The sequence below is a fragment of the Panthera uncia genome, chromosome B4, assembly GCF_023721935.1.
Source record: "Panthera uncia isolate 11264 chromosome B4, Puncia_PCG_1.0, whole genome shotgun sequence".
Lineage (NCBI taxonomy): Eukaryota > Metazoa > Chordata > Mammalia > Carnivora > Felidae > Panthera > Panthera uncia.
The window spans coordinates 47,584,508-47,611,826 of NC_064809.1; the positions used below are offsets into that span (position 1 = coordinate 47,584,508).

General features: G+C 38.4%; 1 protein-coding gene across 1 annotated transcript in view; it reads left to right on the forward strand.

Moving 5' to 3' along the window:
* Positions 1-27,319, forward strand: part of PTPRO (protein tyrosine phosphatase receptor type O) — a 238,719-nt gene that overhangs the window by 161,142 nt on the left and 50,258 nt on the right. Inside the window, exons 8-12 of the mRNA XM_049625136.1 lie at positions 4,628-4,748; positions 5,097-5,290; positions 6,465-6,576; positions 10,354-10,505; positions 11,682-11,802. Coding sequence (XP_049481093.1) covers positions 4,628-4,748; positions 5,097-5,290; positions 6,465-6,576; positions 10,354-10,505; positions 11,682-11,802 — 700 coding nt within the window. The remainder of the gene's footprint in view (positions 1-4,627; positions 4,749-5,096; positions 5,291-6,464; positions 6,577-10,353; positions 10,506-11,681; positions 11,803-27,319) is intronic.

Here is a 27,319-nt window from a genome sequence, read left to right on the forward strand (position 1 = left end):
ACAGTATCACCAGTACCTGTCTGACTTGGGCTTATTTCCTAAAGCAACTGTTATCCAGAAAAAAAAAAATTAATAGTTCTTTAATTCTGTCTGCAGTGGTACTGTGAATGCATTCAACAGGAAATTCAAGATTTCCTGCAGCTCAAAAATAAGAGTGATTCTAAGGCTAAACACATACAGTAGTCCCTCCCCTTATTCATGATTTCACTTTCCATGGATTCAGTCATCCATGGTCACCCACGGGCCAGAAGCAGATGATCCTCCTGTGACATATAGTCAGAAGGTCAATAGTAGCCTAGCGATAGGTTGCAGTTTCTACATCATTCATCTCACTCTGTCTCATCACACAGACATTTTATTGTGTCACGGCACCATAAGAAGAGAGCGTACGGTCCGATAAGATATTTTGACACAGACTACATTCACACAACTTTAATTACAGTATACTGTGTAATTGGTTTTACTATTGGTTATTGTTGATCTCTTACTGTCCCTGATTTATAAATTAAACTTTACAATAGGTTTATAGGTATGTAGGTATAAGAAGAAACAGAGTACATACAGGGTTCGGTACTACCCATGGTTTCAGAGGTCCACTGGGGGGTCTTAGAACACAGAATCCCCTGCAGATAAGGCGGGACTACTGTATTAACATTAAGATAATGCTTCGCTATTTGATACTTTCACTCTCCCTACTTGGCATCTACCACTGACTATACCACGGGATCGTTGTTTATATATCACCCAGGTCATCCATGAGAGTCACTGCGAGTACCGTTACCCTCCCTTATACCACCGCTGATCTCTGCATGCTAGGTGGGTCCTAGTGCAAGATCCTAGAAATAAAACAAATTTGACTCGAACCTTGAGTTCATGAGGCTTAGAGTCTGGCCTTCCATGGACACATTAATTTGAACTTGTCCAAATCCCGCATGTGCTCTTCATGTCTGGTTGTTTCGTGTATAAGTTTGCGGGCAAATGTTTGTGGAAAAGGGTGTTTTGCGTTGCATGCCCCCTAACAACCATCGTGGTGCTTTTCATTAACAAATATATGAGGAACATAAAGTCTGTGCTCCATCAGTGTTATACATAAAGGACCCTGTCAATTCTTCAAAGTAAACATGCTCTCAGTACTTTCTCTGAAGACCCACACACAATCCTAAATTTCAGGATTAAAAAACGTTACATAATATATGTATGTGTATTTATTTTTAATGTGATCTGCCTTGTGTAAGTGCCTTGTGTAAGTGCCTTCCAACAATTTACACACCCTGTTATTTAATAGTCTGCATGTATTTCCTGTGCTAAGACATCTTTCCTCCTATTTCTTTAGCTGAAGAGGGATAGGACCGGTGCCTCATTGGAGAGGCATTGGGCTGAACAGAATTCTCTGAAATGGAGACCAAGTGAGCTGGGAACGGGAGAGAGGAAATAGTGAAATGCAAAGATGGGATGAAAATTGGGGAAGGGGATGTGGAATGATCCTCTGGAGAATAAAATACATATTATACACATTATTTACTAAGTAGAGTGCAGTGTACCTACTCCCAAGGCGGTCCAAGATAAATAAAGAGTGATAGATAAATAAATAAGAGGAATAAAAGCACAGATACCAGCTGGCAGCTTAGCAAATATTCGAAAACAGGGTGGCAGAAAAGAGTTGTTGATTAATTGTTAGCAAGGTTATTTGCAACACCATTGCCCTCTTCTCCTTTTTTTTTAGTAGTGTGATGTATATACACATAGTTGCTTCTTATTAAAAAATCGAATCATGTCCCTAGGATAAATTTGTTATGATGGCATATTTTTTGCATTGAGGTATAATTATCACATTATATTATATTAATGTCAGGTGTGCAGCATAATGATTCAAGAGTCACATACATTGCAAGATGACCATCACAATAAGTCTAGTTGCCATCCATCACCATACAAAGTTACAAAATTTTTTTTCTAGGGATGAGAACATTTAAGATTTACTCTCCTAGCAATTTTCAGATAGGCGATACAATATTACTAACTGTAGTCATCACCACGCTGCATGTTACAGCCCCATGACTTGTTTATTTCATAACTGGAAGTTTGTACCTCTTGACCCCCTTCACCCATGTCATCCTCCTGTGAACCCCTCTCCCCTCTGGCCACCCCCATTCTGTTCCCCATACCTATGAGCTTTGTTTTGTTTTGTCTGCTCATTTGTTTTGCTTTCTAGTTTCCACACAGTGAAATCATACTGTATTTGCCTTTCTCTGACTTATTTCACTAGCAAAATACCCTCAGGATATTAAATATGATGGCAAACTTAAGTGGCTATGACTTCAGGTAGTCATTTGAATAATCAGAATCAAGTAGTTGCCTAAAATATTATCAAACCAAAGAGATTTTAACACCACCCTGAAGTAGTCTACGCTTTGTCTGTCCTGCTATTCTAAATATTCTAAAGGAGTGATTAATGAGCTAGGTTAACATTCACAGGCATGCCTACATGTGCATAATATGTTGTTAAGTCTTAAAGGAAAGTTTGGAGCGACATTGATAATGCAACATCTATATGGTTCAATATAATATTGCTTATTTATATATGTGTGTAGGAGGGTCTGGAAGATTTTCCCCCAAAATGCTGGGAGTGGGGGGAGGAGGATAGAAAAATTGCCAGTTTACTTCATTTGCTCTTCTGTTGGGTGAATAATTTTCGCAATGCGCATTATTAGTTTTATCATTTAAAAATGTATTTTAAAGAAATAAGCCAATGTTGCTTAGTTGTGCACAGCATACACATTCTTATTCATAGTTTGTCTCTTCAGGAAATGCTCCATCAGATGAGAATATCTAGTTGGCTAACTTTACCTAGATGGCTTCCAGCAGAATTCACATTCTAAAACATGGGCAAGGACACTTGGGTGGCTCAGTCAGTTGAGCGCCCAACTCTTGATGTTTGCTCAGGTGGTGATCTCCGTGGTCATGAATTCGTGATTTGGCAGTCACGAGGTGGAGCCCTGAGCCACACTCAGTGCGGAGCCTGATTGGGATCCTCTGTCTCCCTCTCTCTCTGCCCTCCCCGACTCATGCTCTCTCTTTCTGTCTCTGTCTCTCTCAAAATAAATAAATAGACTTGTAAAAATAATAAATTTTTTAAAAAGTAAAACATGGGCAAAAAATTCTGGTATGAGTGAGTAGGAAAGAAGGGGTGGAAATGCTATTTTGTGAATTCAACTTCATTTTATTTTGTTTAAGTTACTGGAAAAGAAATTATGGTATGCTGCTCCCCCTACTTACATTTAGAGCAAGTTGTCCCAACTCAAGTTATACAATTCCTATTGTGTAGAATCAGTTTCTGGTGTTAGAAAGGCTTAAAATTCATACCCATCAATTCTGTATTTATTCTTAAAATCATAACGAAGCTTAAAAAAAAACCTTATAGCATAGGTAAGCTGTCAACATTATTGTTCTTCTTTGATTTCTTTCTGCTCCTTTCCACAGTAATTTTACAATGTTATACACCCTAGAAGCCAAAAATTGATGAGGAGTGAATTATCTTTATTGAATCTCTAGTTTCAATAGAAACCTGTGAGGTATATAAGCATCCTTACCTGTGAGGTATATAATAGTATTATCTATAGTTTATCAGTCATGAAGCCACGCTAAAAATTATAAATACATTCCCATGCTGATAAGAGGTAGAGTCAGGATTTGATTTCAGGCAGTCTGAATAGAGAACCTGTGTTCTCTCTACTAAGCAAGGCTGTCTTCAATATCAGAGGCATTAAAGGTCACATTTCTTGACCTGTAAACTGAACCATTAATCCTAGTGCATGCCAACATTTAACTTTAATAAGTACATTTTTTTTAAATGTACATTTCATTCATGTCGGTTCTGTTTTTCTCTATATTGTATTTGTTACCTAACCAAAAGTTAAAAAAAAAAAAAAAGAACAGTAAAGAAGGGCTCATCTATATGAGAAATATTTTCTACAACATTATTTTAAGGGGTCACAATAGCCTTCAGAAGCATTTCCTACTGTATCTTGATGCTTAGTCCCAGACTTGCCTGTAACAGCCATTGGAGGTCACAACACTAAGCTTCCAGTCCCAACACTGCATCTGAATATGTGACCTTGGCCATTTCCTGGTTTTACTGTTTTGATCTATTAAATGAGAGATTTGGAGCAGATAATCTCTGAGGTCATTTCCTTCTCTATAATTAGATATTATATGCTTCTTAGTGACAAGAGACCAAAGACATTCCTGCACTGATCTTTGTATGTTTTTAGCTGACACTACAATTTAGGATGTCAGACTACCCTTATGGTATTGCTGATTTGATTATGGTTAGAGGCTGATGTGTCTCTAGTGTACATGGTTAAAATTGACATTGATGGTATAAAGCAGTTCATGGGGCTTATTAAATCCAGCCGTAGAATTTGAATGTTCCGGGTTCCCTTCAGTGTTCACATAAACTATAAATCATGCTAATTTTGAAATCTGACCTTCCCCAGAACGAGCAAAGGCTTCTGGATTTCAAAGGCGTCTGCGGCTCCACAAAGAGTCCCTGAATATGGTATCAGCCTCTGTGTCACATTCTGAAAGCCCACCTCTAAATAAATCATGTTGGGTGTTTGGTTTAAAGGTGAACTCAAGCAAATCTATTATTGAAAATCTGGTTCCCGGTGCCCAGTACCAGGTCGTGATGTACCTAAGAAAAGGCCCTTTGATTGGCCCACCTTCAGATCCTGTGACATTTGCTATCGGTAAGTGGCCAGCCTCAAGAATTACTTTACCAGAGTATTGTTGGTGGGGAGGGGGACGCAGTGTCCATGCCCAAGTCATTAGCATCATATATGGGGGGTCCATACTCATTCACCCAATATTCTACATCCAGAGTCATAAATGACTACAGTTGTATAACCTGGGGTCTAAAGTTAGCAACTATTACTCAGAAAAATAACATCGGAGGCAAATATGATTTATTCAATGACCATATCAGAAGGGCAAAAACTCTAGTTTTAAGAAGTTTGAAGCCATTTCTAAGACATTCGAAAAGATATTAAACCTTTCTTCTTGGCTCTCTTTTCTCATCCTTCCCTGCTTCTTCTTAGTTCCAACGGGAATAAAGGATCTAATGCTCTATCCCTTGGGTCCTACGGCAGTGGTTCTGAGCTGGAGCAGACCTTACTTAGGAGTGTTCAGAAAATATGTAGTTGAAATGTTTTATTTCAACCCTGCAACAATGACATCAGAGTGGACAACATACTATGAAATAGCAGCGACTGTCTCCTTAACTGCATCAGTGGTAATGGTTCCTTAAGTAGCCGTCACACTTCCTGTGTAAAGAAATTTGCCTTTCTGTACCAAGTGTATCAGAAAAAGTTACCTGTAAATACACATGGGTGGTTTGCTACCTTCAAGATTTTTTTTAGTTGTTTTTGCGTGTAGGACTGTTTTTTCCGAGGGAGAGATTGAGAGAGAGAGATTGAGAGAGAGAAAGAGAGAGAAATAATTATGTGAAGCATGCTTTCACCCCTAATTGGGCATATCCACGTTTTAATAGAGCTAAGAGCTTATGGTCTGTCTCTGTCCCTAGGAGGAAAACACAAAAAGTTACCGTTAGTCATTCAATAATTAGTTGACACTGTTTTAACACTAGTGATGAGTATTCTTAACATCTACACATCACTTAAATACCTATGATGTCAGGCTATTAGAGGATGCTTTTCTTTCTTTTAAAAAAAAATTTTTTTTAATGTTTATTTATTTTTGAAGGACAGAGAGAGAGAGTATGAGCGGGGGAGGGGCAGACAGAGAGGGAGACAGAGAATCTGAAACAGGCTCCAGGCTCTGAGCTGTAAACCCAGAGCCCAATGTGGGGCTCGAACCCACAGACTGTGAGATTATGACCTGAGCTGAAGTCGGACACTTAACCAACTGAGGTTGGTTGCAACCAGGTGCAACTAGAGGATGCTTTTCAAGAGAGCAGGGAAAGATTGCACTTTCTGAGGCTGGAATAATTTCTAAGGCACAGGTCACACATGAAGTGCACGATTGCCCTCTACCCGGTTGATGTCTCTGGTATTTGCCACCCAACAAGGATGCATGATTATGGTCCAAACTGGGAGAACACAAAGTCGTGAGAGGCCAGTTTTTGTAGAAATAGGGGAATGTGTATGTACAGTCGCTTACAAATAAGTACTATTTCACATGCGTAATACAACTTAGGAAACTGCAAAACGAGACCAATATTAGTAACATTTGACTCAATACCGATGAATCACTTTTTTAAAAGTTCTGTTTGTAGATCATTCTATTTACATGCAGATATACATACATGTATATACATACAATACAAAAAGGTATGGGAAGGAAAATAAAAAATACTTATTAATAATTTTCATGACCTAATAAAAGTAACTCTATTCCAAAAATAGGATTTTTTCTCCCTTGCTCTTTTGTCTCCTTGCTCTTTTTAGAGGATAGCCAATCTGTTGCCAGCATGGTACTACAACTTTCGAGTTACCATGGTAACATGGGGAGACCCAGAACTGAGCTGTTGCGACAGCTCCACCATAAGCTTCATAACAGGTGAGTGGTGTTATGGGAACGGCTTCCACGGGGAGAGAACGCCATTTTGAGGAGTTTCTGAAGAGATACATCTCCAGAAAGTGCTAGGCACTCACCCAGCACTGACTGAAGCTCAGTCTCATGGAAGCTAGTATCCTTGATTCTGAAAGTTCATTATTTGTTTAAATGATAGTCTTTGAAAATCAAAATACATTTTCATCCTGAGTCATTGTCCTTTATTTATGTGCCCCTGTTTGGAATCGATTAGAATAGAGATGTAGCAGACAGAACTTTGGGCTTCAACTGATTTTACCCACTCAATGATTTTGTTTGCTAGAGTGCCTCCATTTCCTTATTAATTCAAGTTGTAAAGTTACAGGCTGATGGCAGCATTGTCCACAGCAGGAGTTAAAACAGGCTTTGGAGACTGATGGACCTAGGTTTGAATCACGGATCGGCCATCTACCCTGTGTAACCTGTGCATGTTAACTTTTGTAAGCCTCAGGTTTTTTTTTTTTAAAGCACTGAAATAGTTGTTAGCTCATTTTCATATAGCAGAGATAGATAACAGAGGTGGTCAGAGATGGCAATGGAAGGGGGATTTCATCAAAGAAACACTGACTATTTCAGAATCCTATTTGAACTATGATTTTTCAGGAAATTTTGGTTGGACTACAAGGCTATAATTAGTGTTATACTGAGAGAAGATGTGAGAAAAATATGTTTAGGTGAAGAAAAATGTTACCAAAATATTTTCTTCACTGGACATCTAGTTTTAGTCTGTCAGACTTTATCAATGAAAGAAAATGCAAAGAAATCAATCGCGTGGGAGCACCTGGCTGGCCCAGTTGGTAGAGCATGCAACTCTTGATCTCTGGGTTGTGAGTTCGAGCCCCATGTTGAGTATAGAGATTACTTAAAAATAACATCTTAAAAAAAAAAGAAGTTAATCATGTGAATTCTTACACTATCAACATACATAGTATATCCCTTTCCTTTACTAGACAATATCTGGAGCTCCCTGTGTTCCAGATATTAATAGTAACACTAGAGTAGACAAGTGAAAGACTACCAAAATATCAAAAAGGTAGAAAATACCAATTATGTGATAAGTAGTGTGTGAGCTTCTTGACTATATTAATAATTGCATACTTAATTTTAGTTACATTTTACCATATAAATAATTCATACAGCTTAACTTTATTGACATTGCCTTTCTGAGAATACTCTTTCCCCCTCAGACAGAGACGTCTGAAAGGAGCCCAGACTTTGCATCTGAAGACGTGATTGAGCAGACCTGGCCCTCCAGAATTCTAGCTGTCAGACTTTGAGCAAATTGTCCTAATGATCCTCGACTTCTTTTTTCTCATTGGCAGAATTCAAAATGTGACCTAACAACCGGCTAATAGAGCAAGACCAAGTGTTTTAGAACTCTCTGTAATAAAGCAGAAAACCACCTTGCCAGGCTCTCTATGGTGTCTCTGAAGGGGGACACTGGAAACGAACGATTAACAGGATTTGGAGTTCTGGACTCAAGTGGCTTAGGTGTGCCTTTCAGAGCTGGGAACTGACTGGGACCTGGCAAAAGTTATGGGCCTGGCAAGTCTGAATAGTTATATGGTTAAGTGAGCTGCTTGGCTAGGTGAGCAGTCTGTTGTCTCCAGCAAATTGATCTTTGTGAACTCCTTATCTTTTCCTGGGACAATCTCCTATTTTAGTGTATGTGCTGCTGAAGCGAGCCCTCCTGGGACTATCTCCTAAGTCATGCTGACACTGTCCCTTCACGGTGTCACCTAAGCATATGAATATAGACGGTCTCAACTCTCCCATCTGTCAAATAGGCATAATAATATTTCACAGGTAGTGTGAGAAGTAAATTATATAATGTAAATCATTATTAAAATATATATGGGCACTGACTTATTTTTAGACTTATTTTTAAAACCAATTGAAATATTTGCCTTATCTCGTTTTGCTTTTCTTCCCTCGTCTCAAGTTTAAAGCAAACAAGGATATCACACTTTTCTTTCCTGTGCTTTTAGTTGTGATCCAAAACGCCAAATCGTGTGATATAAAAGGATACAGGAATAAAATATTTGAATAAGGTGTGATTTATTAGGATCTCTGGACTACTGTCTTTGTTAGGCAACTTTGTCTGCAAGTCAAATGCATAGTAATTATGCCAGTGTACCAAATTATGTTTAATAAACAAATAGTGACATCTTGTGGCCTTTCAGCAATATGCTGAATTTTAAGGCAACAACATGGCATGTAAAAATCTAAAGATCTCTAGTTAATACTTATGTGCGGGGATTTGTGTTAATACTTATACAATTTTAAATACGTTTCTGGGTTTGCAATTTTAAAAGTATTTCTTGTCCTCAGTAGAATTAGAACATGAGAAAATATCCTTTGGCAAAATGTAAGTATAGATACATATGTATAACGAAGTACATAGAAATATAATGGAGGAAAGAAGCCACAGGTATTATTCTCTTTATTAGACTATTCTGAAATACGATTTGGGTTTGTGTTAACTTGCTTGCTACAGAAATGTATTTTACGCTCTATATTACAAGTCTCTTCCGTAAAAATTGTTCTAGAAAGCATAGTTATGAATGTTTGTTACAAGTACTCGTAGCATATCGAGGAAACTAAATCTTCATGGTTTATAGAAATTCTCCTCCAGATATTTCCTTTGGTCTTGTGCTGTCTCTCAGAATGGAACACTTGCTTGTCCAAACCAGCATGCACAGGGAACTGAACTTCAACTGTGTGTGCGTGTTTCTTAAAATCTTCAGAATTATCAATTAAGTTTAAAAAATAATTAAAATATACATTCAGAGCTCATATATTATAAAGCTGGTAATGAACTCTCCTCCCCATTAAAAAATTTGAATTTAAATGTGTCAGAATATAAAATAAATGAAGAAACTCAGTGTTAGAAGTTAGTTTCGTGGTGTGATAAAAGAGCCCTTCTTTCCTTCCTTGCTACTTGCTCAGTAACATTTATTAAGAGCCTACTTTTTGCAAGGTGCTGGTTAGACATGATCAATGGTATTGCTTTGTGATTTTATATAAACAATATTTATTTCCTGCCCCTCTAATCATTGATCTTACTGCCCTTTATTTCTATAAACATCTTTGCTATGCCACAATAAAAAATATACTTTTATAGGACCCCAAGTTTTCCAGTACTGCTTGGAAAATCAATTCGATAATACCTTATACTATTAATTTATTGATGCAACAAGTGGATGCAAAGAAGTGAACATTTTAGGAATCTTCTAACTATGAAATCAATATAAAAGACCTGATATCCTCAGGTATAGATGGGTCTGGCTGCCTTGTGTCTGGGCCATACAAGGTGGGGACCCAGGAAATCAGTGCCCAGCTTTTACCACCAACCTTCTTTATGTTACTGAGAGGTCCTGGGATCCCCAGGACCATCTTATGGTGTGAATTTTTTAAGGTTTATTTATTTTGAGACAGAGAGAGAGAGAGAGAGAGAAAGCATGTGAGTGAGCGGGGGAGGGGCAGAGAGTGAGAATCCCAAGCAGGCTCAACGATGTCAGTGAGGAGCCCAATGCAGGGCTCAAACCCACGAACTATGAGATCATGACCTGAACGAAGATCAAGAGTCCAATGCTTAACCAACTGAGGCACCAGGTACCCCTTTATGGTGTGAATTTTAATTCTCTAAATTAACTCTACATGGGATTGCATGCTCTGTTGGTAAGTACTTTAATTATATTAGTCTCTTATTAAACTAAAATGTGCCTCTTACCTTCCTTGTAGCCCCAGTTGCTCCAGAAATCACATCTGTGGAGTATTTCAACAGTCTGTTATATATCAGTTGGACATATGGGGACGACACAACTGACCTCTCCCATTCTAGAATGTTACACTGGATGGTTGTTGCAGAAGGAAAGAAGAAAATTAAAAAAAGCGTATGTTTTTTTGAATCCCAGTATCGGGCATCTGAACATTTATTTACATAAACTCTTGAAAACCATTAAGCAAACATTTATTGAAACATTAAACAAATGGTTTATGCCAGTTGGCACTGTTTTGGGCTCCAGAGAAGGGACAGTAAAAAAAATTAAATTCCTCCTTTCAGAGAGTTTACCTTTTAATCTTTAATAGTGATCTCTAATAGTTAAAACTACTCATCATTTACATTTAAAGTTATGATTTGAGGTTTTTATTCAGGATGTCAAACATTTTCAAGAAAACCACAGTTAATGTGTTTTGATATTTTCTCCATATATCACCAATGCCTAAATATTTGGGTACATTGAAAATACTGATTTCTTTTCTCCTGCTTTATTAATTACACTTTTGACATGGTGTTAGGGTACAGACTAAACTACTGTAAAAAAAAAAACATAGCTCGAAGAAAATAAAAGCTTGTTTCTCTCGTGCTAGCATAGAACTGTCAGAGCACCTCTGCTGTAAAGGATCAATCATCCAGGGGTCCAGATTCTTTCTGTCTTGTTGTTTCTTCTAAAACTGTGTAGTCTTCATTTGTATAGCTGAACCTTATCATCATTACATCCATATTCTAGCATGCAGGGAGAGGAAAGGAGAAGATATGGAGGCCCAGCACTTACAGAGTGTAGACAGGATTATAAGCTGCCCATGTGACTTCCACTTATGATCCATTGGTCAGAAGTAGATCACATGGTTCCCTCTAGCTATAGAGGAAACTAGGAAATGTAGTCTTTAGTTAAGAAACCAGTGGCTATAGATATGACTAGGTGTCTTCTGAGCTTCTCAGCTAGGGCTGAGTTATATACATATCAGCAGACACCTAACAGTTGCCTTTTCTAAAATTTGCTGTGAATAAGAAGAAAAGTATCAGAGTAGTACCTATTCTAAATAGAGGATTAATTGCAAAAATGTTCTGATATTTATTGTGCACGGGTAGAGCTACCTTGCATTTGGTTCAGTTGAGGAATTCATATCATTTTCAAAGGAAATAAAATATCCGTAGGGTTGTAATCAACTATAGAAAGCAGCATAGAGTAGACAGAATGCCTACCATAGCCCTGTAGTTGTTTGGAGTGGTGTTCTAGTTCAAGTTCATTAGAAGTTTAAACCTTCAATCTTGATGGGTCTTTCAGGTAACACGCAATGTCATGACTGCGATTCTCAGTCTGCCTCCAGGAGATATCTACAACCTCTCAGTAACCGCTTGCACTGAAAGAGGAAGTAATACCTCCATGCTCCGCCTTGTCAAGCTAGGTAAGAAAAATATACATGAGGGTGTTTGTGAAAATAGTCATGCCCAGAGAACTAGCGTCTGCATCTCTTGATTTGTCATGGTCTTTTCAATTTGATGAAATAACAGAAAAATGTTCACTCTCTTTCATAAGTGCAACATAAACATGTATGTTCAACTTAAATGTTTATGTATTTTTGAGAGACAGAGAATGAGCAGGAGAGGGGAAGAGAGAGAGAGGAGGGCAGAAGATCCAAAGCAGGCTCTGTGTTTATAGCAGAGATCCTGACGCATGGCTCCAACTCATGAACTGTGAGATTATGACCTGAGCTTAAGTCGGACACTTAACCAACTGAGCCACCCAGGCGCCCTCGTTCAACTTAATATAGGTTTCTGTGAATGGAATTTTTGCTATTCTGGGAGTCAGGAGTATTCCCCATCCTTAGTGAGATTAGAGAAATGAAGAAATCTTAGGAATTTAGAAAAGGAAAAGCCTTAGAGATTATCTAGTGCAGTGCTTTCAACCCCTATCAGACACCATTCCTTTCTCATGTAAGTATTATGTGATGCCCTTTTTAATATCTCAAATTGAGACTTATAGATAAAATAACCCACATACTGATTTTCAAAGTTGATATAATGTCCTAATTGTAGTGTAAAACCAAGGTAAAAAAAATATAACAAAATCATATGGATTCCCTGTGTATTTGTTCAGATACAGTGCTTCTGTAAGTCAAAATGGAATTGTCTAATGACTGCACATAATTAAAATGAAAAAGTTGAAGTTTACAAGCAGTAAAGGAATCAGTAGTTCTTCCATGCACGTATAAAAGGAAATAAAGGCGTGAATAAATAACTGAGCAAGCATAAGTACAAGTGGACCCTTGAATAAAAGTTAGAATTAGGATAAGTAGTAAGAGATTACATGTATTTGCATGTGATGAGAGAAAGAGGAAAATAACCTTAATTAAAGTAAAGAGAACATGCCAAGAAAAATAATAGGCTGTGGATGGGGGGAAATGAGGAAAGTATAATATTCTTGCAAATGAGCTGGAAATGATGGTGTAGTGTAGTGTCAAAATAATTATTTATATTATGAAATACAACTAGGAAGTGACACTATTTAACACAAAACACATCTTTTACATTCAACAGTTTTCCACATAGTGAGGTATTACATTTAGTTTCTGATACATAAAGGGGCCTCAGGGATAATAGTCTATAATCAGCAGCAGGCAAGAGAATGGATTGGCAAACAGTTGTGGGGTAGTGTCAGTGTAAGGGGGGCCACCTAGAAATGGATGCACTTCAATGTGTGATTTTCACAGCAGAGATCTCCTTTTTATATTTTGAAAATTAACAGTATAGAGAATGGCAATATTGAAAATAAGAATATTTTCAAAACACTTAATGCAACTTACTGACATCCTGTTTCGGATGTCTGCTAATTTATAGTCTGTATCTAAGTCTGTTCTAAGAGTGTCAAATTGTCACTCTCACCACATATGTTTATAGGCGTAGCTGTAGGTAAAGACTGATCCAGGGTGTTTTATTAGCAGCTTAAACAAACACCCAGAGTACCATTGCTGGTAGGGATGTAGCTTTAGAAAACTCGTAACAAATCCCAAACAAAACAAAACAAAACAAAACAAAACACAGTCTTTCCTTAGTTTCCCCAGTAGTTGCTTTTCTCTATAATTCAGTGCATAAAACACTCTGTCTTAAATCTTTTTGTCTTCTATTGGCCATGGCAAAAATTAAATCCTCACACTAACACCCTTTAAAATTAGGGTTGTCCGGATGGCGCAGTTGGTTAAGTATCCGACTTCAGCTCCGGTCATGATCGCATGGTTTGAACCCCACATCGGGCTCTGTGCTGACAGCTGGGAGCCTGGAGCCTGCTTCGGATTCTGTGTCTCCCTCTCTCTCTGCCCCTCTCCCACTCACACTCTGTCTGTCTGTCTGTCTGTCTGTCTCTCTCTCTCTCAAAAATAAATAAACATTAACAAATTTTTAAATAAATAAATAAAATTAAATAGGTAGCTGGAGATACATAACATATTAAATAGAAACTATTGGCAGAAAAAGTAAATTATTGAGTAATTTGTAAATAACACCTTAATTCCATTTAGGTATTTTTCTTAATGACAACTTTCTTCTAAATTATTTTACTCAACTTCCAGAAAATCTTTTCTAACATTATTATGTGATAAAGTACTTGCAATTACATTTATAGTGGATTTATTCTGGTATGACATTACAAACATATGTGGGATGTGGGACTTGGGACAGTTTTTCTGTTTGGAGCTTTCGTGATCATTGCAGAACATCTAGCATTTCTGCTTCCTGCCTACAGAAGCCCAGTTAACAACCTTCCTGGTGGCTATTAAAAACATTCCTACAAATTTACAAACACCCTCCCATTGAGAACCACGAGTTCAGTTTCATTCACTGCAGGCAATCTGCTCTTCTTCCCCAACCGTCTGTACTTCAACTCTAGGAATGTGGAGATCACCAGCTTCCAACGTTGTGTGATCCTTCTATTAAAAAAAAAAATGCCTGCCTATCACTTGCAACTGCTATCTCTGATTTTGTCCTTCGTGGATATAAAAATCCGTTCAAAACTCGTTTCCAGGTAACTGGAATTGCTTAAAGATTATGTTCACATTCCCCATGCCTTTCTTGTCCCCAGCTTTATGATTACAGGAGGCTGTAAGTGTTTCTTGGGTGCTAGCTGCTTTCTCTAACTCATTTGGTTGTTCAGAGGTGGGTCTTACCAAAGCAGCAATTAGGGAGCCTATCGAGAGCCTCACTGTTGCCATAATGTGACATTATGGTTGATATATGATCAGGAGTATGAGTTAAAGTCCTGAGCTGGTACAGTTATACTCACGCTACACAGGCGTATGAGTAAAAATCATGATAGTTCCCAGCCCAAATTTATCATGAGGTTTTGAGGTTCCATATTTTCCTGTTAGCAGGCAGGACTACTTAAACCAGTGTAGAAAGGTCCTTTAAACTTTTCAAGAAGGGAAGGCCAGTTTCCATAAAAATTATTTCTTAAAATCAATAAGGTTTTCCTTTTTATGATCTAAATATCAGACAAAATACTGCTTCTACATCATTGCTCTCTGAAAACAAGACAATCTGTATATAATGTGCCTGAACTCGGCCTTTTTCCCCCTGAAAACTAAATAATTTCACTTGTCATCCATTTGTCTAGAAGTCTATTTTCTATTCCACTCATCACATTATTGTTTTTTGGTTCTTTCAATTTTCCATAACACATATGGCCTTGCCTACTGTAGGTGCTCAATAGATATTTATTGAACCGAACTGCAACCACAGACCTCAAAGTTGAATACATTCTACCAAATTTTATCTTTCAAAGAAGTAAAATAACATTTTGCTTTAGTAATAGCTGATTGCAGTTATCTTTTATTTCATAGAACTTTCATTCTAGTCATTTTATGTTCCTTTATAGCATTCATTCGGTGTCCATAGAAGTCATATGAATTCTACTTTACAGAAACCTGCAACTTTGGCACACAGATTTTTAAGGCTAGTGTGAATCAGAACGATGTTGTTAAAGCTAGGACCAAAACTGGTTTGGCTAACCCTGAGGTCGGTTTCTCTGTGATAAAAGCCTCTTTGCAATGGCTCTACTTGGTATCATGGAGGGCAGGATCTACATCTATGGGAAGAAACCAGGCTATGATTGAGTCCAGTATAATATAAAGTAATCCAGGATGGTATGTGCAAGGGTAGAGAGCCTCAAAGCAATTGCCAAAGATTCTCAAATATTATGTCACCGATCAGCATCCACAAGAAGACATCTACCAACAGTGGTACTGTTTGCAGGGCATTGAGCCCATCATCCTATTAAGAATTGTAAGTTGTCAGCAGTTTCACGGTACCATGGAGGTATGTGATGACAGTTCCCTTTGGCAGTCAACACAAATGTGAATCAAATCTGCGCTAAGAAATGTCATTTTACAAGAACTTACTGGTCTACATGCAACTGTGGCTTCAACCAGCAACCAGTCATAACTTCTGGTCTTGGTGAATCCACTTGAAACTCTGGGCCAACTTTAAGAGAATTGGGTAAGTTTACACCAGATAAGCAACCATTCAAGAAAGAAAGAAAGGGAAAGAAATAGGGATGAGAAGGGTTGGGCCTATCACAAAATAGCTCTATGGTAGTAGAATATCCATTCATGAATTCATTCAACGAATACATACTGAGAACCTTCTAAGAATTGCCCAGATGCCAGACTACTTGTAATAATGAACTCGAAGGGTTCAGTTTCTGTTCACAAGGAGCTTAGGATCTGCCGAAGGGGGAGATGGTAAGAAGTGCTGTGTACCACATTAAAACAGGGTAGTGTGGGACAGTGTATAAGCAGCAAACCTTTCTCTGAGGAAGCAATGATGAGAGATATGAATCACAAGAAAGGATCTGCCATGAAAAGTTTGGGAAAGGGCATGCAAAGCAGAAGGAATAGGCAGAGACCAAATTATACAGGATTTTTAAGAAGATGGAGTTGAGATTTTATTTTGAGTGTAATAAGAGAGAATTTAAAGAATTAAAAATAAACAATCTGACATATTTAAAATAATCCCTCTGGTTGCTCAAGGGAGGAAGGATTGTTGGGTTACCAGTGAAGATAGGGAGACCGATTAAAGCACCATGTGCCCTAACTTTAAAAATAGCATTCCCGTTTTGGTTTTCTTCTTCAATATTACTTTGGCTATTCGGGGTCTTTTGTGGTTCCATACAAATTTTAGGATTGCTTGTTCTAGTTTCAAGAAGAATGCTGGTGAAATTTTGATTGGGATTGCATTGAATGTGTAGATTGCTTTGGGTAGTATGGACATTTTAACAATATTTATTCTTCCAATCCATGAACATGGAATGTGTTTCTATTTATTTGTATCTTCTTCAATTTCCTTCATAAGCGTTCTATAGTTTTCAGCATACAGATCTTTTACATCTTTGGTTAGGTTTACTCCTAGGTATTCTATGATTCTTGGTGCAATTGTGAATGGGACCAGTTTCTTTATTTGCCTTTCTGTTGCTTCATTATTAGTGTATAAGAATGCAACTGATTTCTGTACATTAATTTTGTATCCTGCAACCTTGTTGAATTCACGTATCAGTTCTAGCAGACTTTTGGTGGAGTCTGTCGGGTTTCCCATGTATAATATCATGTCATCTGCAAAAAGTGAAAGCTTGACTTCATCTTTGCCAATTTGGATGCCTTTGATTTCCTTTTGTTGTCTGATTGCTGATGCTAGAACTTCCAACACTATGTTAAGCAACAGCGGTGAGACTGGATAAAGAATTTGTGGTTTATATATGCAATGGAATACTACTTGGCAATGAGAAAGAATGAAAAATGGCCTTTTGTAGCAACGTGGATGGAACTGGAGAGTGTTATGCTAAGTGAAATAAGTCATACAGAGAAAGACAGATATCATATGTTTTCACTCTTATGTGGATCCTGAGAAACTTAACAGAAGACCATGGGCAAGGGGAAGGGGGAAAAAAAAGTTACAGAGAGGGAAAGATGCAAACCATAAAACATTCTTAAAAACTGAGAATAAACTGAGGGTTGATGGTGGGTGGGATGGAGGGCAAAGTGGGTGATGGGCATTGAGGAGGGCACCTGTTGGGATGAGCACTGGGTGTTGTATGAAAACCAATTTGACAATAAATTTCATATTTAAAAAATAGCATTCTAATTTGGGGCGCCTGGGTGGCTCAGTCGGTTAAGTGTCTGACTTCGACTCAGGTCATGATCTCACTATTCGTGAGTTCGAGCCCCATATCAGGCTCTGTGCTGACAGCTCAGAGCCTGGAGCCTGCTTTGGATTCTGTATCTCCCTCTTTCTCTGCCCCTCACTCACTCATGCTCTGTCTATCTCTCAAAAATAAATAAATGTGAAAAAAAATTTTTAAAAATAACATTCTAATTCAGTAAGTTCCATTGGAAATGAGGGCAACTTTTAGTTAAGTGGGAATAATGGAGATGAAGAAAAATGGACAGAATTCAGGAGTTATTTTGGAGGTTGTGTCCATAGAACTTGCTTGTGGGGTGAAAATAGGAAATAAGAGAAAGGGAAATTAAAATTAACTCCTAGGCTTTACTCTTAAGCAACTAGGCTGGATGGTGGTACAATTCACTGAGACTGACAAAACTAGAAAAACGAGAAAAGGAGTAACTTTGGGATAGGGTGAGAATCAAAGATTCTTCTCTGGACTAAAAAAAACCAAAACCAAACTGAGAGGTCATCCAAATACAGTTGTCAAATAAAATGATTCTTGTTATGTGTCTGGAGATCAACAGTGAATTCTGGGCTAGAAATATAAATTTTGGAGTGTCTAGATGAGATCACTAACTAGTAAGCAGAAATAGAGAAGAACCACTTCCAGCACTTGGACACTGAGCAGAGAGACTGGGAAGGTATAGCCAACGAGGTCAGAGAAAACCAAAGACAGAATGTATACACCATCACTGTCAAACTTCTGCAGTATCCTGACCACAGCTGTGTTCAGACAGGTTCAAGATAAGGAATCAGGTAACTTCAGTGCCAGGAGAGGTTTGGAGGTAATTGAATGAAACGTCCTCATCTGAGCAAGCTGCAACCTAGAGAAATTTGACTTCACACATTGTTGAGTCTGAGTCAAGAAACAGTGATTTGGCACTTTTTGTCCATCTGCTGTTTATGTTTTCCTGGATTTGGAGTGTATTTTTTTCCTATAAACTTCTTTTTTCAGTGAAAACTCCTAATAGAGAAGGAAGGAATTTCACACCCACTGTGTGGTTTTCTCTCTTCCTCTTTTGGAGTTTGGGTATTAATAACATTGGCTTGATTTTCTTAATCTCAGTCATGAAAAACTTTATATAGATTAGAAATCTTTAAACATAGTTTGGCTATGGATAAGAAAGAATCCATATATTTTCAGGTGTTAGGAATTTGGGGCATATTACAATCTCTCTGTCATAAAATTTCAGTGATTACAAATAATTATTTCTATTTTGATGAAATGTAATTTCTTACTTAAGAAAAACCCAGCTATTATACAGTACTGCCCTTCATGATCTCATGCTCAGTTGAGAACATTTGTTTATTCTTATGTTGAAATCATTGAGTTTACAGTTTGGGAAATGGTTGCTTGGATATATGCAGCCCTTATTTTTGGTAAGAAGTGAGTGAAATGCTGTGAGTCAGAGCATACTGAAGTCTAATGTACCTCTCTCTATCCTCCCGTGCCCTTTTCTTGGATCATGTCCTGGTAAGTGACTACCTTGTTATCCCTCTCACCCCCCACCAAAAAGAAATGAGCTTAATAAGATCTAAATATGAATAAATTGTGTCAATGTAGCACAGAGAAAAGGAAAGATGGATGGATGAATGAATGTATGGAAGGGAAGAGGAAAGTGAAATAAGAAAGAAAATATGCATATCCATTCTATCTCTCATCTATCTATCTATCTATATATCTATCTATCTATCCATCTGTCCATCCATCCGTCCACCCATCTATATTGACTGCCAGTCAGAAAAAAAAAACTAATAAATTAATTAAGCTACTATGCTTTAAAAAGTAATTTATTCTAGAGGCACCTGGGTGGCTCAGTCAGTTAGGCATCTGACTTTGGCTCAGATCACGATCTCATGGTTGACGAGTTCGAGCCCCGCATCAGGCTCTCTGCTGACATCTCTGAGCCTGGAACCTGCTTCGGATTCTGTGTCTCTCTCTCTCCCTCTGCGCTTCCCCCGCTCATTCTCTGTCTCTGTTTCAAAGATACACATTTAAAAAAATAATTTATTCTATCAATCAACACATATTTATTTAGCATTTACTATGTGTTACATACTAATCTAGGTGCTCAGAATACAGAAATGAACAAGACTGACAAAAATTTCTACCCTCATTCTACTGGAGAAAAAGAGACAATAAACACAAATATAAGGACGTCAGATGCTGTGGAGGAAAATGAGGCAGAGAAAGAAGCATAATGAGGAGCAGAGTGCAATTTTTGTAGGCGGTGGCATAAGTTAAGCTTCACTGTGAAGGTGATATTTCAGTCAAAACCTGAAGGAGGTAAAGGAGTGAGCCAAACAGATAACTGGGAGATTTTGTAGGCATAGGCAACTGCAGGTGCAAAGCTCCAGAAGCAGTGGTATACCTGGAAGTTCAAGAAAAGATCAGGAAGGTAGTGTGGCTGAAGTGGAAGGAACAAGAGAGAGAGAGAGAGAGAGAGCAGTAGAAAAGAGGATAGAGAGGTAACAAAGGAGCAGATCATGTGGAGTCGTTGAAAAGACATTTCACACCAAGTGAGATGATATTCCAGTAGATGGTTCAAGCTAAGGAGTCATATGACCTGACAAGTTTCACAAGATCACTTTGGTAAAGAATAGTGTTCAGGGATCAAGGTAAAACAGGAAACCAGGTAGATAAGATGACCTTACATGCCAGTTACCACACATAATACCAGTTTACACTGCTATAGATCAGTTAAAGACTAGTCATCCTCTTTTGCAATTCTTTTCTTCCCTAAAAGTATTCCACTTTGGACATATTTGATAAATTACACAGTCACCTTAGAGTTAGGAGACTACTGCATCTACCCAAATATGAGATTATACTTGTCTGTGCCAGGGTGGTTGCTGTGAAGGTGATGAGCCGTGAGCAGATTCAAAATTTATCTTGAAGATGCCAAGATCTTGGGCCCAAGCAGTTGGAAGGACAGAGGTGCTATTTATTGAGTTGGGGAAGATCATGGGAGAGGCAGATTTGGGTGAAAGATCAGAAGCTCAGATTTGGATGCATCCACATTTGAAGGTACCTGTTAAATATTAAGGAACAGATACTGAGTAGGCAATTAGATAAAGGAGCTTGGATTCTGGGAGATTTAAGGATTGGGGGTATAAGTTTGAGGGTAGTCAGGAAACAGACTTGATGAAGTTATCAGGGGGGTGAATGAAGAAGAAAGCATGCTATCCAAGGACTGAGCCCTGGCACTCCAATGTTAAGAAATGGAAACCAGCAAAAGAGCCGGAGAAGGAGTGGCCGGTAAAGGAAAAAGGAGCACAGAAAAGTGTGATGTCCAAAGAACCAAGCAAAGAAAGTGCTTGATTGATCAGCTTACACCTGCTGGTAAGTCAAGTAAGATGTGGAGTGAGAATTGGCAACCCAGGAGTTATTGGTGAGTCAGAAAGGAGGCATTTGGGTGGAATAGTGAGGGAAAATTATGCTATTAAAAGTAATTCAAGAGAGGGCGGCTGGGTGGCTCAGTCGGTTAAGCTTCCACCCAAGTCATGATCTCACGGTTCATGAGTTCAAGCCCCACATTGGGCTCTGCACTGACAGTGGGGAGCCTGCTTGGGATTCTCTCTCTCCACTCTCTCTCCCCCTGCCCTGCTCTCCTTCTCTCTCTCTCTCAAAATAAATATACTTTTTTTTTTAAAAAGTAATTCAAGAGAGAATAAAAGAAAAAAGGAAGACAGCTGGAATAACAAAACTTTTGAGAAGTGTGATTATAAAGAAGAGAGAAAATGAGCAGGAGCTGAGGATAAAAGAAGCCAAGAGTTTTTATTTGTTTGGTTGGATTTGTTTTGTCTTTCTTTCTATTTTTTTAAGTGGGTGGAAACAGCTTTTCAACGGCTAATCAAAACGATTCAACAGAAAAGGGAAAAATGATGGTGCAGGATAGTTTAGAAGGTGACGCTCATTAAAATGATGTTCCTTGCTTGGGCCAGAGGAGACAGGACCCTGGGGTGCCAGTAGAGGGGGTGGCCTTAGACGGAGTGAATCTGTAGTAAGGAAGAATGACAGAGCATAAGGCCGCCAATAGAGTAGGCCAGTCGGGTGAGAGTGATGATGGAAGCTTGTGGGAGATTTCTCCTACTGACTTCTTACAAGCGTGTTCTTCAGGTTTTCAGAGGACCATGATTGCCCTGCTACCCTTCTTGTATGGCCCTACATGGCCAGCAGCCTTCATCTAAGGTCCTACACGGCCAGCAGCCTCATGCCAGCATTAGCTTCTGGGTTGGAATGCCAGGCATGTCATGTTCCGTGGCTCCGTTCCTAGTCCTAAGATTAACTGATGCCTCATCTTAATCTCTCTCTCTCCCATTTCTCACTGTGGTCTCCTGAGTTTCACTGCCATTTCCAGCTGCCCACAGCCAAGCCACACAAAAAGGACATCCTTTTAAGGAAGTCCTTAAAAGCACTTCCCCTGTACCCCATGACGTGGACTGATAGGGCAGCAACTATGATGTAGTGATCTCAACGTATAAGCAACTGCCCGTTGTGGAAAAGTTGCCCTGTGGGGAAAAAGGAACTTTTCAGAAAGCCCTATCATCCTCAGTTATATGGAAATAGATGGCAAACACCCACATTTTCAGGGAGGAATCCAGGTGTAGAAGGACCCTTAACTAGGTGTGCAGAGGTCTGGATCCCAGTTCTTTTTTTTTTTTTTTTTAACATTTATTTATTTTTGAGAGAGAGAGAGACAGAGCATGATCAGGGGAGGGGCAGAAAGAGACACAGACAGAATCTGAAGCAGGGTCTAGGGTCTGAGCTGTCAGCACAGAGCCCGATGCAGGGCTCAAACCCATGAACCATGAGATCAGGCCTGAGCCAAAGTCTGACGCTCAACCGACTGAGCCATCCAGGCGCCCCTGGATCCTAGTTTTGTTCTCACAGACAAGTTGTGTTGCCATAGAAAAGTGGGTTAAGCCCTCTGGACTTCAGTTGCCTCATCTACAAAGTGAGGGTCTGGACTAAATAATCTTTAATATTCCTTCCAGTTTTAAAGTTCATACCTGAGTTCAGAATAAAGGCAACAAGGCTAATGATATAATGAGGGTAGTGATCCTTTTCTAAGAATTTGGTGAAAATAACTCTTAACTAAATAAAAATGCTAAGTAAAAAAAAAAAATCATATTCTTGGAACCAAAAAAAAGAGGAAGTTAGATATGCTGTTTTGAAACTAAGTAAAGTTAAATGAAAGCTTTCTTTGAAAAATTCTGCTAATCGTTAGAAGTTAGTCGAGCTGGGAAAACCATAGAAACACCCAATGACTCACAGAAGGGGATGTTACACTTGCTATCATTAAGCCATAAAGAATTTATTTAAAATGTAATGGAAATCATGGGTATTTCTAATTCCTGAGAAAATTGTGTGTTTTCGATATGGAAATGGCCTAATTATAATGTAATATTTGCCTGAATTTTAAAAAATATTTCCCAATGTTGTTTTTAACTTTGCTCATTATTTATTAAAAGAATCTCCCTGGGGCGCCTGGGTGGCTCAGTGGCTTAAGCGCCTGACTTCAGCTCAGGTCATGATCTCGTGGTTCGTGAGTTCGAGCCCCACCTCGGGCTCTGTGCTGACAGCTCGGAGCCAGGAGCCTGCTTCGGATTCTGTGTCTCCATCCCTCTCTGCCCCCCCCCCCACCCCAGCTCGTACTCTTTCTTTCTCAAAAATAAATAAACACTAAAAAAAAATTTTTAAAGAACGCCCCTAAATTGACAAGAGAATAGGCTTAGTAAACTTCAGCTCTAACACAAGTTTCTGTTGTTTAATATAAATTTTCATCTTCTTAATTTCATTGCATATCAGTCTGAACTCATTATGAATAATTTCTCTACCACTTTGCTTTTTCTTTCGAATATTTCTTTCTGTTGCAGATGTTGTTTTTGACCACATTGGACATACTTTATGTGTCTGACACTGTTTAAGTCCCAGGTGTTTTCTTTGACCAAGTTGAATATAAGTTACACGGCTTACACTGCCGAAGGAGGAACTGCCTGCCTTGAGGGAAATAAAAATAGATGTAAAAGACATACAATAATATAGATGTTGAACCATTCTTTGTTATCTGAAGAGGATACCAGCAAATTGCTGTCACTGATACCGAGGATTGAAAATCGATTTTGTCATATTGACCGTTTTTTTACAATGTGTTTTGGTTGAATTCCTCTTATCACCAATGTCACACATTTGTAAAACTAATGGGCCCTCACGGATATCATCTTGGCCTCATTAGCATCATTCTTTCGGCAGCTAAACCAATGGGTCACATTAAAATAAGAAACAATGTAATAATTGTCAGGAAAAGATGGTTTTTAGGCAATAAATACATTCTATTCGTCTCCAACTCTAACTATTACACCTCACTCCCTCTGGAATTTCCTAGGAAAGGAAGAAATTTGCTGCCAGAACAAAGAATAAGAATCAGGCACTAGCTCATACTTTACTCAAGGTCACCTTCACTCCCCTGAGATCCTAGGGAACAGCTTGAGCCTCTCATAATCCAATCTAAATTAAATGGTAGAGGTAGCCTTACAGCTTTCCTTTCCGCCCATGTTCTGCACATTGTATTTAATTTCCTTATAAAATTAGGTTGGATTCCCCACTCAAATAAGACAGGCACTGAAAAGGAGAGAAGAGAAGGGAAGAAGAGGGCCAGACAGTTGAGTATAACATCAGCAACTCTAGAAAGCTGTTCAAAAATATTTTAAAGCAAACAATTCTGTATCTCTACCTTATTTTGTAAAAATAGTACATCTGTCTTCTTTCCCCATATCCACAGTCTCACAACAAACATCGTGGACTCTGAAATGATTTTAAACAAAAGGAAATCTGACATTATGAAGCAAGGGAATTTTGAAGGAGTTGAGATTTCAAATGTCACTTTGGAAAGTAGACAGTGATAGTAGCCAGGGGGATTTCTATAGCTAATATCTACGTGGCTCTTTATATTATATAAAGAGTTTTTGTGTCCATCGTCTTAAAGCTCATTGACTCTTCATAAAATCATTGAGGTCTCTCTATCCTTCCCTTTTATAAGCTAGACTATATTTGAGATTTTGAATAGTAAGAGACTGTATTCATTTGCTAGAGCTCCATAGCTAAATATCACAGATCGGGTGGCTTAATCAATAGACATTTATTTTCTCACAGTTCTGGAGGCTGAAAGTCCAAGAAGAAGATACCAGCAGGTTTGGTTTCTCCGAGACCCTTCTCCTGGGCTTTCAGGTGACCACCTTCCAGCTGTGTCCTCACATGGTTTCTTCTCTGAACCCGTTCATCTCTGGTGTCTCTTTGCCCAAATTTCCTCTTCTTATAAGAACACCAGTCAAACTGGATTAGCGCCCACCCTAAGGGCATCACTTCAATTTACCTGTTGAACGGCCCTATCTCCAAATACATTCACATTTTTGAGGTGCTGGGGCTTAGGTCTACAACATAGGAATGTGAGTGAACACAATTTAGCCCATAACACAGACCAATCAAAAGGCGTTTGCATGTCATTGTATTCCCTATCACATGAAATTGCCTGGACAGTATTTAGCCAACACTCCCTTTTGGTCTCATGCCCAAGGATGGGAAACAGAAATCATCTAAGTCACCCTAGGCTGTGGAGTTTAGCTGACCTTGCCTTTTTATGAGAGGAGATAGACAGCAAAAGGGGGGCCTCTCTAAGCAGCTTCTGCCAAGAATTTCCACACTTCTGCTCTACCAAGCAAGAAGGAATGCTCTAACCCCACCCTGTACAATTGAAATATAATGAGAGCCATATATGTAATTTTAAATTTTCTAGTAGCCACTTCACAAAATACTAAGAAGAGATAGGTGAAATTGAGTTTAATATGCCTATTTAACCAAATATATCCAAAGTAGTATCACTCTAATATGTAATTGATACAAAGAAATATAAATGAGGTATTTTTATTCTTATTTTGTACTAAGTCTTCAAAATTCAGTCTGTCACTCTTATAGCACCTCTCAATTTAGACTAGCCATATTTCAAATAGTCAGTAGCTGTATGTGGCTAATAGCTACTACTTTGAACAATACAATTCTAACATTTAATACATTTCCTGGGGCAGATGTTGTCTTGTGTAGTGAAATTTAATTAGAATCCCTTCTCAACCCAATTACACCTCCACTTATGAAATATTGCAGTAATTTTCTTTGTTTGGAATAGCTGAGTGAAATTTCTCCCCAAAACAGCTAAAGAAATATACCTATCACAAAAATCCTAAACAGTCCTCAAACAGGTGATTTGTGTATGTTATTCATTGACCTACAGAGCTAATATGCATATATCTTTCAGAAAAGAATACTGAGATAATGGGTGCAGTGACTTTGGAATCATCTCTTGCCCCTGCATAACACCTGAAAGGAAAAATTTGTTTTGTGGCCTTTGGAGATTTACCTGAGGATCCAACTTATCACCTAGATTCACATTTTTTAGCCAGACCCAAAGAAACCTCTACTCCATTATCAAAGTCATAATCTTTGGACCACTGAGAACACTTACAATTCATGGCAATCTTTGACTCTGCCACCGAAAGCTGGTAATTTTAGCAACACGATCACTGTAAAAAGGCAGAGGACATCAAAATTCAACCCCAGTGTGTCTGATCTTGCCTGATGCTTAAATCTTAACATCTCTGATTAATGAATCTTGACCTGTGGTTTAAATCAGTCAATAGATAAGATTTATTGAGCAATTTCAGGTGACTAGTTCAAGGTGAAGATAAAAATAATTTATAACACATGGTATTTGTTCTCAAAGAATCAAATGGGACCTAGTAGAATCAGGACTTAACTCACGTAGTTCAAATAGGGTAACAGAAGGTCAGAGAAGGGATAGATCATCAAAAGACAGAGTGAACAGGTAAGGCTTCAGGAAGAAAGGAAGACTTTTTCCTGATCTTAGGACGATCCAAATAGAAGGATAAGTACAATGAAGGGAAATACATGAGTTGAGTAAGAGTACTGCTTGTATGGTAGTCAGTGAGAAAATTGGCCCTACCAAAGGAAACATTTCTGGGTAGGAAGGATGGTGATGAAGCTGGATGGGTAAATGTGGCTGATGTAAGTAGGATCTTCAAAATTTGGCGCGTTTGATGTGATGCGGTAGACATTGATCACAATAGATTATTATGCAGATAGGATTTAACATGAGCAAAGTGGTATTTTAGGTGATTTATGCCTTCATTGACAAATAAGAAAGAACTGATTAAAAGCAGGAAAAAGAATTAAAGCTCTGTCGTGTTGATTGATAAAGTGTGGTGACAAAAGCTTGAACGTGCAATATAATAAAAAGAATAGATAAAAGGAAGAGATGACAAGAATTATTTGAAGATATGCTATCAGGGACTGAGAAACCAGAGGAGAGCCTCGTCAATTGAGAGAATGGTGTTGCTCATCAGAGTATCAGTGGTTGGAAAGCAGATTGATTTCGGGAAGGCGGAAGACTCAAGGTCTATTTTGACCCTATGGAGGTTAAGGCAATTGTGAAGTATTTGAGTAAGCAAGAATGATAGGTGATTGGAAATACACGTGTAAAAAGTTGGATCTGGAAATTGAGACCTGGGCGGTATTCTTGTTGGATAGCTAAACTGATTTTTTTCTACCCATCAGGGGAAAACAAAAACAAAAACAAAAACAAAAAACAAGACATAATGTCCTAGGAAACCTAATCAGTTTAAGAGGCACTCTGAGGAGAA